The sequence below is a fragment of the Pristiophorus japonicus genome, chromosome 27 (genome assembly GCF_044704955.1).
Source record: "Pristiophorus japonicus isolate sPriJap1 chromosome 27, sPriJap1.hap1, whole genome shotgun sequence".
In the NCBI taxonomy this organism is placed as follows: Eukaryota; Metazoa; Chordata; class Chondrichthyes; family Pristiophoridae; genus Pristiophorus; species Pristiophorus japonicus.
Window position 1 is genome coordinate 21,811,704 of NC_092003.1, and position 13,948 is coordinate 21,825,651.

Here is a 13,948-nt window from a genome sequence, read left to right on the forward strand (position 1 = left end):
TATTTTAAAGAAGGATTTGAGAACTTTGTACCTATTCCACTAGAGGAGAGCAAATTAAGTGAAGAGATGCTGCATGTCTTCATATTCTGAAGAATTATGATCAAATAAATAGTTTGTTAGTTTCCACTGATTGTCCAGCGGGCACCTTTGTATGCTAATTCGAAGCATTCGGGGTGAAGTTGCATAAATGTTATTATGTACGAGAAAGCATAATTCACTACCATTAACTATTGTGAAAGTAAGTCGCGAATTTATTAAAATATATATATATATATATATATATATATATATTTTAATTTGTTCGTGGGATGTGGGCGTGGTTGGCAAGGACAGCATTTATTGCCCATCCCCAATTGCCCTCGAGAAGGTGGTGGTGAGCCACCTTCTTGAACCGTTGCAGTCCCGTGTGGTGAAGGTGCTCCCACAGTGTTGGTAGTGAGGGAGTTCCAGGATGCTGACCCAGCGACGATGAAGGAACAGCCGATATATTTACAAGTCAGGATGGCGTGTGACTTGGAGGGAACGTGAAGGGGATGATGTTCCCATGCGCCTGCTGCCCTTGTCCTCTTGGTGGTAGAGCTCGCCGGTTTGAGAGCAGATAGCAAGAGTTTCTACAGGTATATAGAAAGGAAAAGAGTGGCTAAAGTAAATATTGGTCCCTTAGAGGTCGAGACCGTGGAATTAGTGATGGAGAACGTTGGGATGGCAGAAACTCTGAACAAATATTTTGTATCTGTCTTTCCGGTCGAGGACTAAAAATATCCCAAAATATAGTCAAGGGGCTGTAGGGGAGGAGGAACTTAACACAATCACAATCACTAAACAGGTGGTACTCAGTAAGATAATGGGACTAAAGGCGGATAAATGCTCTCGACCTGATGGCTTGCATCCTAGGATCTTGAGAAGTAGCAGCAGGGATAGTGGATGCATTGGTTGCCAAAATTCCCTGGATTCTGAAGAGGTCCCAGCAGATTGGAAAACTGCAAATGTAACAATCCTGTTTAAAAAAAGAGGAGGCAGACAAAAAGCAGGAAACTATAGACCAGTTAGCCTGACATCAGTGTTTGGGAAAATGTTGGAGTCCATTATTAAAGAAGCAGTAGCAGGACATTTGAAAAAGCATCAGTCAGGCAGAGTCAGCATGGATTTATGAAGGCGAAGTCATGTTTGACAAATTTACTGGAATGTTTTGAGGATGTAACGAACAGGGTGGATAAAGGGGAACCAGTGGATGTGGTGTATTTGGACTTCCAGAAGGCATTTGACAAGGTACCACATAAAAGGTTACTGCACAAGATAAAAGTTCCTGGGGTTGGGGGTAATATATTAGCATGGATAGAGGATTGGCTAACTAAGAAAAGAGAGTCGGGATAAATGGTTCATTCTCAGGTTGGTAATCAGTAACTAGTGGTTTGCCGCAGGGATAGTGCTGGATCCTCAAATATTTACAATCTATATCCACAACTTGGAAGAAGGGACTTTGGGTAACGTAACCAAGTTTGCTGACGATACAAAGATGGGAGGAAAAGCTGTGTGAGGAGGACACAAAAATCCTGCAAAAGGACATACACAGGCTAAATGAGTGGGCAAAAAATTGGCAGATGGAGTATAATGTTGGAAAATGTGAGACATTTTGGCTGAAAAAAAAAATAATCGAAGGGCAAGTTATTATTTAAATGGTGAAAAATTACAAAGTGCTGCAGTACAGCGAGACCTAATGCATGAAACACAAAAGATTAGTATGCAAGTACAGCAAGTGATCAGGAAGGTCAATGGAATGTTGGCCTTTATTGCAGAGGGGTGGAGTATAAAAGCAGGGAAGTCTTGCTACAGTTATACAGGGCATTGGTGAGGGCACACCTGGAATACTGCGTGCAGTTTTGGTTTCCATATTTAATAAAGGCTATATTTGCTTTGGAGGCAGTTCATTGAAGATTCACTAGGTTGATTCCGGGGATGATGGGGTTGACTTATGAGGAAAGGTTGAGTAGGTTGGACCTCTACTCATTGGAATTCAGAAGAATGAGGGGTGATCTTATCAAAACGTATATGATTATAAGGGGGCTTGACAAGGTGCTTGCCGAGAGGATGTTTGCACTGATAGAGGAGACTAGAACTTGGGGTATAATCTTAGAATAAGGGGCCGCACATTTAAAACTGAGATGAGGAGGAATTTCTTCTCTGAGAGTTGTAAATCTATGGAATTCTCTGCCCCAGAGAGCTGTGGAAGCTGGGTCATTGAATAAATTTAAGACAGAGATAGTTTCTTAACCGACAAGGGAATAAGGGGTTATGGGGAGCAGGCAAGGAAGTGGAACTGAGTCCATGATCGGATCAGCCATGATTGTGTTAAATGGCAGAGCAGGCTTGAGGGGCTGTATGGCCTACTCCTGCTCCTATTTCTTATGTTCTTATGAGAAATGCTGCCTTATAAGCATCGTGGTGAGTTGCTGCAGTGCATTTTATAGATGGTGCCGGTGTTGGAGGGAGTGAATTTTTAAAGTATTGGATGGGATGCCAATCAAGTGGGCTGCTTTGTCCTGGATGGTGTCGAGCTTTTGAGTGTTGTTGGAACTGCACTCATCCAGGCAAGTGGAGAGTATTCCATCATACTCCAGACTTGTGCCTTGTAGATGGTGGTACGGCTTTGGTGAGTCAGGAGGTGAGACACTCGCCGCAGAATACCCAGCCTCTGACCGGCTCTTGTTGCTACAGTATTTATGTGGCTGGTCCAGTTAAGTTTCTGGTCAATGGTGACCCCCAGTGGTTAAGCACTCACTTGTTGGAGATAGTCATTGTCTGGCACTTATGTGGCGTGACTGTTAGTTATCACTTATCAGCCCAAGCCTGAATGTTGTCCAGGTCTTGCTGCATGCGGGCATGGACTGCTCTATTATCTGAGGAGTTGTGAATGGAACTGAACACTGTGATCAGCAGTGAACTTCTGACTTTATGATGGAGGGAAGGTCATTGATGAAGCAGCTGAAGATAGTTGGGCCTAGGACACTGCCGAGGATCTCCTGCAACGCTGTCCTGGGGCATTGATGATTGACGTCCAACCACCACAACCATCTTCCTTTGTGCTAGGTATGACTCCAGCCAGTGGAGAGTTTATCCATTGACTTCAGTTTTACTGGGGCTCCTTTGCGCCACACGCAGTCAAATGCTGCCTTGATGTCGAGGGCAGTCACTCTTCGCTCGCCTCTGGAATTCAGCTCTTCTGTCAATGTTTGGACCAAGGCTGTAATGAGGCACGGAACCGAGTGGTCCTGGCAAAACCCAAACTGGGCATTGGTGAGCAGGTTATTGGTGAGTAAGTGCCAATAGCACTGTTGACGACACCTTCCATCACTTTGCTGATGATTAAGACTGGACTGATGGGGCAGTAATTGGCCAGATTGGGTTTGTCCTGCCTTTTGTGGACAGGATATACCTGGGCAGTTTTCCACATTGTTGGATAGATGCTAGTGTTGTAGCTGTACTGCAACAGCTTGGCTAGAGGCGCAGCTAGTTCTGGAGTACAAGTCTTCAGCACAACAGCCGGGACGTTGTTAGGGCCCATAGCCTTTTCTGTATCAAGCCTTTTTTTGATATTATGTGGAGTGAATCGAATTGTCTGAAGACTGGCTTCTGTGATGGTGGGGGGCTGATATGGATCATCCACTCCGCATTTCTGGCTGAAGATGCTTCAGCCTTGTCTTTTGCACTCACGTGCTGCGCTCCACCATCATTGAGGATGGGGATATTCATGGAGCCTCCTCCTCCAGTAAGTTGTTTAATGGACGACCACCATTCACGACTGGATGTGGCAGGACTACAGAGCTTTAATCTGATCTGTTGATTATGGGATCGCTTATCCCTCTCTGTAGCATGCAGCTTCTGCTTTTTGCCATGCATGTAATCCTGGGTTGCAGCTTCCCCAGGTTGGCACCTCATTTTTAGGTACACCTGGTGCTGCTCCTGGCATGTTGTTCATTGAACCAGGGTTGGTCCCCAGGTAATGGTAGAGTGAGGGAAATGTCAGGCCATGAGATTACAGATTGTGGTGGAATACAATTTTGCTGCTGCTGATGGCTCACAGCGCCTCATGGTTGCCCAGTTTTGAGCTGCTAGATCTGCTAGCTGGTGATCAACATTGAGGAGCACTGATTCATCAGCTGAGGGAGGGCGGTAGCTGGTAATCAGCAGGTTTCCTTGCCCATGATTGACTTCAAGGAATGAGACTTCATGGGGTTGGAGTCAATGTTGAGGACTCCCAAGGCCGCTCCCTCCCGACTGTATACCACTGTGCTGCCACCTCTAGTGGGTCTGTCCTGCCGATGGGACAGGACATACCCAGGGATGGTGATGGAGGAGTCTGGGACATTGGCTGAAATGTATGTTTCTATGAGTATGACTATGTCAGGCCGTTGCTTGACTAGTCTAAGGATAGCTTTCCCAATTTTGTCACAATTCCCCAGATATTGGTGGGAAGGACTTTGCAGGGTCGACTGGGCTGGCTGTCGGTAGCCGGTGCCGAGGTCGATGCCGGATGGTCCGTCTGGTTTTATTCTTATTATTGGTTTTCGTAGCAGTTGTATACAACTGAGTGGCTTGCTAGGCCATTTCAGAGGGCAGTTAAGAATCAACCAGTTTGCTGTGGGTCTGGAGTGAAAAAGGCCAGACAAGGGAAGGACGACAGATTTCCTTCCCTCAAGGGCACTCGTGAACTTAGACGAGGTGAAATTTTTCAAAGATTAAAGAAAATATATAGTATGGGGAGTGAGCAGAAGATTGGGACTAAACATTATGGGATATTAACCATAATGGGTAATGGGCAGGAAGTTGGGATTAGACTAGTTGGGATATTAACCGTAATGGGTAGTGAGCAGGAGGTTTGGATTAGACTGGGTGGGATATTAACGGTAATGGGCAGTGAACAGGAGGTTGGGATTAGACTGGGTGGGATATTAGCGGTTTGGGCAGAGAGCAGTAGGTTGAGATTAGACTGGGTGGGATATTAACGGTAATGGACAGTGAGCAGGAGGTTGAGATTAGACTGGGTGGGATATTAACAGTAATGGACAGTGAGCAGGAGGTTGGGATTAGACTGGGGACCGATATTAATGGTAATGAGTACTAAACAGAAGGTTGGGATTGGATTACTTCAGATATTAACGGTAATGGGCAGTGAGTAGGAGTGTGAGATTAGACTCGGTCGCTTAGATTTCCAACGTGTAAAACTGACAGATCGACTGTCCATTATAGAGCCTGCCCGACTTTCATTTACATTAGTTCTGCTCCATTAACGGTAACTAACAGAATATTGCAAACCGCTTGTCTGTAATTTCCAAAGTTCTCTCCCGAGGAGTTACGTGCCACTGTAATTTACAACAACCTTATTGCGTCTCTGCCCCGAAGTTGGAATTGACTCCCGGTGATCCAAGGGGGAGAAAATACTTGCACAGATTCGGGCTTTGGGTTTGTTTCCCTGTTCGGGCCGCAGACATTTTAAAACCTTGAACATGTGAAGAACATTTCTGTTGTTGAAATGCCTCATTTACTCCAGACACGAATTTTGTCATCTCTCAGTTCCTTAATTTACATTACATAATTATCCAATCAAATCATGACCTTCGCTCTAACTATGTTGCCTCTGGTCTCTCCTGTTCCCAGTCCCATTATAACTGTTTCCCTTTGTTTTCAGAGTTGTACCCTAACCGTTCCCCTGTCCTTTGTACAGACACTGACGGATCCGCTGGGTATCTTCACCTCTTGGTATCATTGTTTATAATTCACAATGTTCAGTCCAAAACCTATTTGGTCTGTTTATATAACATTCTTTGATTCTAAGATCCGATATCCTGTCAGTTCTGTGATGTTTAAACAATCCAAACTCACTGTGTCCCTCCCACTTACCCGATGTTCTTGTCCACTGAAATGCCCCTTGTCTGTTAATATCAAGCTGACTGCGTCCACCCCTCCTTCCATCGCCTGTTCCAGTCTGTCCCGGTAGAATTTTGTCAACTGGAACAGCTGGTATTCATCGCACTTTGCCAGGAACTGAGTGATTGGAGATTTCGGATCTGTGAACACAAACAGCAGAAATTAAACATATTATCCACTTTCTATCCAGGTGGCTACGTTTCCTGCTATACCAAACGGCTGAAGCCTCCTGTCAGCCATGGTATCAAACACCTTCTGAAAACCCATTCACACCGCATGAGCTGCATTGCATCGATCTACATAGTCACGTCGCAACAAAGCTGTATCTTCATGTGCTGGGAGATTGGGCTCATCACTGGCAAATGATGTTTAACTTGCAACAGTTCAGTGTTATGCAGGTGGGCAAAGCGAATGTTTAACATTCATACACCCTTCAGGGAAAAGCATGAAAGAAGGTGGAGAAAGAAAGCGACGTGGGCGTTCTAGTGCACACATCTCTGAAGGCACATGAGCAATGCCGTGAAGCAATAGCTAGAGCAAAGAGGGTGCTGGGCTCCATTCATTGGATAGTTGACCTATTTTGTCCTGGGACAAGAACGTAGTCAGGCCTCACTTGGAACAGTGTCGATTTCCTCACAGGGCAAGTGATATTGAGGCTTTGAAATAGGTGCACAGGAGGGACATTAGACAAATTGCCAGTATAAAGCAGTTTGGTTATCAAGATGCATGGGAACAGCAGCATACTGGTAATGTTACTGAACTAGTAATCCAGAGCCCTGGACTAATAATAGAGACAAGAGTTCAAATCCCACCACGGCAGCTGCGGAACTTCAATTGTTAATGTAAAAAAAACTGGAATAAAAGCCTCGTATCAGAAATGGTGACCATCAACTACCGGATTGTGGTAATGGCGCATCTGATTCACTAATGTCCTTTAGGGAAGGAAATCTGCCATCCTTACCCAGCCTGGCCTATATATGTGACTGCAGACCCACAGCAATGTGGTTGAGTCTTAACTGCCCTCCGATATGGTCTAGCAAGCAACTCACGGCAATTAGGGATGGGCAGTAAATGCTTGCCTTGTCAGCAATGTCCACATCCTGTGAACGAATAAAAAACAAGTAGGATAAAAGAGTTGGGACTCAACACTTTAGTGAAGCGTAGACTTATTGGTGATCTGATTCCGGTTTATAAGATGATCGAGACTGGAGTGTTCCAGTTGACAGTTTGCTCCATCAAATAGGTTAGGGAGTGCCAGAGGTCAAATTTGAAGTTGGTTAAGGCCAGATCTACCTTACCTTATAACCCTCCTGTGAAGCGCCTTGGGACGGTTTACTATGTTAAAGATGCTATATAAATACAAGTTGTTGTATGTCAGGAGCTGGTCCTTTCCACACAGAATAGTGGACCTCTGGCTGCCGACTCGTGGGATGGACGCTGATTCGCTGAATTCCTTCAAGCGAGAGCTGGACCTGTTTCTGGGCGGGACGTAAATCAACTCTTTCAACAATTAGGTTCTTCCAGGAATTCAGTGCGAGAGTTGTCTCCTGCACTAGTTTCAATCATCTAGATAGGTCAGAGAGGAATTTCCCATAGCTTGCTTCAATTGTGGCTCAGTGGGCAGCACTCTCGCATCTGAGTCAGATGTTTGTAGGTTCAAGTTCCACTCCAGTGCAGTACGGAGGGAGCGCCGCGCCGTCCGGGGGGGGGGCAGGGCCCGGGGAACACCGCGCCGTCCGGGGGGGGGGAGGGGGGGCAGGGCCCGGGGAGCGCCGCGCCGTCTTGGGGGGGGGGGCCGGGGAGCGCCGCGCCGTCTGGGGGGGGGGGGCAGGGTCCGGGGAGCGCTGCGCCGTCGGAGGTACTATCTTCCAGATGAGACACAAAACCAAGGCCCCATATGCCCTCTCAGGTGGATGTAAAATATACCATGGCACTATTATTGAGCAAGAACAGGGGAGTTATCCCCAATGTCCTGGGCCAATATTTATCCCTTAATCAATGTATCAAAAACAGATTATTAAACATTATCACATCGCTGTTTATGGGAGCTTATTGTGTGCAAATTCTCTGCCGCGTTTCCTACATTACAACAGTGACTACACTAATATCCTCCCTGCATCCACCTTGTTGAGCCCCTTCATTATCTTGTAAGTTTCACTAAGATCACCTCTCATTCTTCTGAACGCCAATGTATACAGGCACAACCTACTCAACCTTTCCTCATAAGTCAACCCCCTCTTCTCCGGAATCAACCGAGTGAACCTTCTCTGAACAGCCTCCAATACAAGTAAATCCTTCCTGAAATACGGAGACCAAACTGTGCGCAGTACTCCAGGTGTGGCCTCACCAATACCCTGTACAGTTGTAGCAGGACTTCTCTGCTCTTATACTCTATCCCCCTTGCAATAATGGCCAACATTCTATTTGCCTTCCTGATCACTTGCTGTACCTGCTGTAACTTTGTGTGTTCCATGCACCAGGACCCCCAGGTAAATGCAAGTCTTTCTTTTATTTTAATCCCTAAATACACCTGTGTATTTTTGATATCAAAAGGTGATTTGAAATGTTGTGGGCTGAGTCCCTCCTATCCCCCCTCACTTCCTGTAACAGCCTGGGGTGCATTATCTCTCAGCTAATTAAAATAGTCGCAGTAGGTAAGTCACTCAGATCCAAATCAGTCGCTACATTTATCTATAACTAAGAATCCACATCCTCCTCTAGTACATCAACATTCTCACTTCAAACATCACTTTTAGAAAGTAAAGGAGATATTTTATATCTCTCCAAAACTACACCCCCCACAACACCTTCTTTCAGCTACCCCTCTCGCTCCCCTCCACCGCTTGCTGGCCTGCAAAAGCAACTGGGCATTGTGCTATTTCCCTTCCTCCTGCTGAACTATGTACATCTGCATTTTATCTTACCACAGCTCCTTCTAACACCCATATGTAATAAACCTCTTCACCTCTCTCCCCTCCTTAAACCCCAGCTCTTTGAGCAAGCTCTTGTTCACCTGTCGTTATGGATCCTTCTGTGGCTTGGTGTCACATTTTGATTGATAACACTTCTGTGAAGCACCTTGGGACGTGTTATTACATTAAAGGCACTATATAAATGTAAGTTTGTTGTTGTTGCTGTTCTTGCGCTGTCACTGAACTCTATTATTGCTGGCGTCCACAAATATTTTGCTCATCCCCTCACTAGACACATTCCCTGTGAAAACCCAGGCCCTGCCTTATAGATACTGGATCACATCTCTAATGCTTTTGAATGTTGGCATGTGTTGTATATTCACCAGCACAAAAATCAATTCTAGCTCCAACATTTGGAATGTTCACTTCACCATTTCATTTCCCCCCCCCAAAAAACAAGTTACTTTATCTCTCATTATTTCAAATCCTCCATCCCTTTTCTTGCTAATAACTTTGAACCATTTCATACATCTTCTCTTTCAGTTCCAACAGTTTTTTGAATCCCGCTCTCTAGCCTCAGATCCAGACATTCCCCACCCACCAGTCACATCAGCTGATCCCCTTCCCATTGCTCCATCCACCTTTTCTGTAAAACCATTGTTGGTCAACAGTTCAGATCGGCCGTCCCTTCCCATCTTCCAGTGCCCCAAGAACCTACCTGTGTCCATTCTCATTCTTGTTGAAGATGTTGGATCCTCTCCGCTGTTTGAACCCTCAGCCATGGTAGTGACAGGCGTTCCCAGATTCTGATGCTCTGTAATAAATATATTATTAATAGAAGGGTGAGACAGAAATATTACAATGAGGAGGAGAAGGATGGCATGTTAACGACAACAACATTTATTTTTATGGCGCCTTTAAAGTAGTAAAAAGTGCCAAGTCTTAGAAGACAAATGTATTTGTCCCGAGACACATCAGGAGAAATCAGGGGGCAGTTGACCAAAACGTTCGTCAAAGAGGTAGGTTTTAAGGAGCGTTTGAAAGGAGGAAAGAGAGATAGAGAGGTTTAGGCAGGGAGTTCCAGAGCTTGGGACCTAGGCCACAGAAGGCACGACCATCAATAGTTGAGCGATTAGAATCAGAGATTCTCAAGGGGGCAGAATTAGTGGAATGCCGATCGCTTGGGGGCTTATGGGGCTGGAGGAGGTTACAGAGATAGTGAGGGGTGAAGCCATGGAGGGATTTAAAAGCAGAAACGAGAATTTTGAAATCAAAGGGTTGCTTAACCAGCAGCCAAAGCAAGCACAGGGATGTTGGTGAACGAGACTTGGTGTGATTTAGGCCATGGGCAGCCGGGTTTTGGACGACCTCAAGTTTACATAGGGTAGAATGTGGGAGGTCAGTCGGGAGTGCGTTGGAATAGTCAAGTCTAGAGATAACAAAGGCATGGATGAGGGTTTCAGCAGCAAATTAGATGAGCCAAGGGCAGAGATATACAGGAATGTACTGTCTTAGTAATGACATGGATGTGAGGTCAGACGCTAATTTCAGGGTCAAATATGCCGCCACAGTTGCAAACAGTGTTGCTCAGCCTCAGACGGATGTTAGGGAGAAGGATGGAGTCAGTGGCTAGGGAACGGAGTTCGTGGCGGGGACCAGAAACCATGGCTTCGGTCTTTCCAATGTTCAATTGGAGAAAAATATCTGCTCATGCAGAACAGGATTTCAGACAAGCAGTTTGACTGTGCATAGCCCGCAGAGGGATTTGAGAAAAGTAGTGGTGAGGTAGAGCTGGGTGTCGTCAGCGTACATGTGGAAACTGACGCTGTGTTTTCAGAAGATGTCGCCAAGCGTTAACATGTAGATGAGAAATAGGAAGGGCCAAGTATAGATTCCTGGGGACCCCAGATGTAATGATGTGGGAGCAGGAAGAGAAGCAAACTTGCATATATTGCTACGATTAGAAAGATAAGAATGGAACCAGGCGATTTCAGTCCCATCCAGCTGGTCGATGTTGGAGAGGTGTTGGAGAAGGATAAAATGGTCAACCATGTCAACGGCTGCAAACAAGTCAAGGAGGATGATGAGGGATAGTTTGCTTTTGTCACAGTCAGAAAGGCTGTCATTTGTGACTTTGATGAGAGCGTTTCGGTAATGTGACAGAGGCGGGAACCGGATTGGGGGGATTCAAACATGGAGTTGCTGGAAAGATGGCCACGGATTTGGGAGGACAAAACATGGCCAAGGACTTTGGAGAGGAAAGGAAGGTTGGAGATGGGGCATAGTTTGCAAGGACCGTGGAGAAAAGGGATGTTTTTTTGGAGAGGGGTGATGACGGTAAATTTTAGGCACAGGGGGTACAGTGAAAGAACCATTAGAAATGTGAGTTAACATGTGAGCCAGACAAGAACATAAGAATTAGGAACAGGAGTAGGCCATCTAGCCCCTCGAGCCTGCTCCGCCATTCAACAAGAGCATGGCTGATCTGGCCGTGGACTCAGCTCCACTTACCCGCCCGCTCCCGTAACTCTTAATTCCCTTAGTGGTTAAAAATCTATCTATGACTTGAATACATTCAATGAGCTAGCCTCAACTGCTTCCTTGGGCAGAGAATTCCACAGATTCACAACCCTCTGGGAGAAGAGATTCCTTCTCAACTCGGTTTTAAATTGGCTCCTCCCGATTTTGAGGCTGTGCCCCCTAGTTCTAGTCTCCCCAACCAGTGGAAACAACCTCTCTACCTCTATCTTGTCTATCCCTTTCATTATTTTAAATGTTTCTATAAGATCACCCCTCATCCTTCTGAACTCCAACGAGTAAAGATCCAGTCCACTCAATCTATCATTATAAGGTAACCCCCTCATCGCCGGAATCAGCCTAGTGAATCGTCTCTGTACCCCCTCCAAAGCTAGTTTATCCTTCCTTAAGTAAGGTGACCAAAACTGCACGCAATACTCCAGGTGCGGCCTCACCAATACCCTATACAGTTGCAGAACGACCTACCTGCTTTTGTACTCCTTCCCTCTCGCAATGAAGGCCAACATTCCATTCACCTTCCTGATTACCTGCTGCACCTGCAAACTAACTTTTTGGAATTCATGCACAAGGACCCCCAGGTCCCTCTGCACCGCAGCAAGTTGTAATTTCTCCCCATTCAAATATTCCCTTTTACAATAAAGGTGCAGCAGTTAGAATGGGTGACTTTAATATGCACATGGATTGGGCTAGCCAAACTGGAAGCAATACAGTGGAGGAGGATTTGCTGGAGTGCATAAGGGATGGTTTTCTAGACCAATATGTCGAGGAACCAACTAGGGGGGAGGCCATCTTAGACTGGGTGTTGTGTAATGAGAGAGGATTAATTAACAATCTCATTGTGCGAGGCCCCTTGGGGAAGAGTGACCATAATATGGTGGAATTCTGCATTAGGATGGAGAATGAAACAGTTAATTCAGAGACCATGGTCCAGAACTTAAAGAAGGGTAACTTTGAAGGTATGAGGCGTGAATTGGCTAAGATAGATTGGCGAATGATACTTAAGGGGTTGACTGTGGATGGGCAATGGCAGACATTTAGAGACCGCATGGATAAGTTACAACAATTGTACATTCCTGTCTGGCGTAAAAATAAAAAAGGGAACGTGGCTCAACCGTGGCTATCGAGGGAAATCAGGGATAGTATTAAAGCCAAGGAAGTGGCATACAAATTGGCCAGAAATAGCAGCGAACCTGGGGACTGGGAGAGATTTAGAACTCAGCAGAGGAGGACAAAGGGTTTGATTAGGGCAGGGAAAATGGAGTACGAGAAGAAGCTTGCAGGGAACATTAAGGCAGATTCCAAAAGTTTCTATAGGTATGTAAAGAGAAAAAGGTTAGTAAAGACAAACGTACGTCCCCTGCAGTCAGAATCAGGGGAAGTCATAACGGGGAACAAAGAAATGGCAGACCAATTGAACAAGTACTTTGGTTCAGTATTCACTAAGGAGGACACAAACAACCTTCCGGATATAAAAAGGGTCAGAGGGTCTAGTAAGGAGGAGGAACTGAGGGAAATCTTTATTAGTCGGGATATTGATGGGATTGAAGGTCGATAAATCCCCAGGGCCTGATGGACTGCATCCCAGAGTACTTAAGGAGGTGGCCTTGGAAATGGCAGATGCATTGACAGTCATTTTCCAACATTCCATTGACTCTGGATCAGTTCCTATCGAGTGGAGGGTGGCCAATGTAACCCCACTTTTTAAAAAAGGAGGGAGAGAGAAAGCAGGGAATTATAGACCGGTTAGCCTGACCTCAGTAGTGGGTAAAATGATGGAATATATTATTAAGGATGTCATAGCAGCGCATTTGGAAAATGGTGACATGATAGGTCCAAGTCAGCATGGATTTGTGAAAGGGAGATCATGCTTGACAAATCTTCTGGAATTTTTTGAGGATGTTTCCAGTAAAGTGGACAAAGGAGAACCAGTTGATGTGGTATATTTGGACTTTCAGAAGGCTTTCGACAAGGTCCCACACAGGAGATTAATGTGCAAAGTTAAAGCACATGGGATTGGGGGTAGTGTGCTGACGTGGATTGAGAACTGGTTGTCAGACAGGAAGCAAAGAGTAAGAGTAAATGGGTACTTTTCAGAATGGCAGGCAGTGACTAGTGGGGTACCGCAAGGTTCTGTGCTGGGGCCCCAGCTGTTTACATTGTACATTAATGATTTAGACGAGGGGATTAAATGTAGTATCTCCAAATTTGCGGATGACACTAAGTTGGGTGGCAGTGTGAGCTGCGAGGAGGATGCTATGAGGCTGCAGAGTGACTTGGATAGGTTAGGTGAGTGGGCAAATGCGTGGCAGATGAAGTATAATGTGAATAAATGTGAGGTTATCCACTTTGGTGGTAAAAACAGAGAGACAGACTATTATCTGAATGGTAACAGATTAGGAAAAGGGAAGGTGCAACGAGACCTGGGTGTCATGGTACATCAGTCATTGAAGGTTGGCATGCAGGTACAGCAGGCGGTTAAGAAAGCAAATGGCATGTTGGCCTTCATAGCGAGGGGATTTTGAGTACAGGGGCAGGAAGGTGTTGCTACAGTTGTACAGGGCCTTGGTGAGGCC

The 13,948-nt window shown here is 45.6% G+C and overlaps 1 protein-coding gene across 1 annotated transcript in view; it reads right to left on the minus strand.

The window, feature by feature from the left end:
- The window catches only part of LOC139239506 (NACHT, LRR and PYD domains-containing protein 3-like), a 61,994-nt gene that overhangs the window by 24,328 nt on the left and 23,718 nt on the right, over positions 1 to 13,948 (minus strand). The window contains 2 exon segments of the mRNA XM_070868299.1: positions 5,899 to 6,065; positions 9,556 to 9,651. Of these exon segments, the coding sequence (XP_070724400.1) occupies positions 5,899 to 6,065; positions 9,556 to 9,619 (231 nt within the window). The 5' untranslated portion in view covers positions 9,620 to 9,651.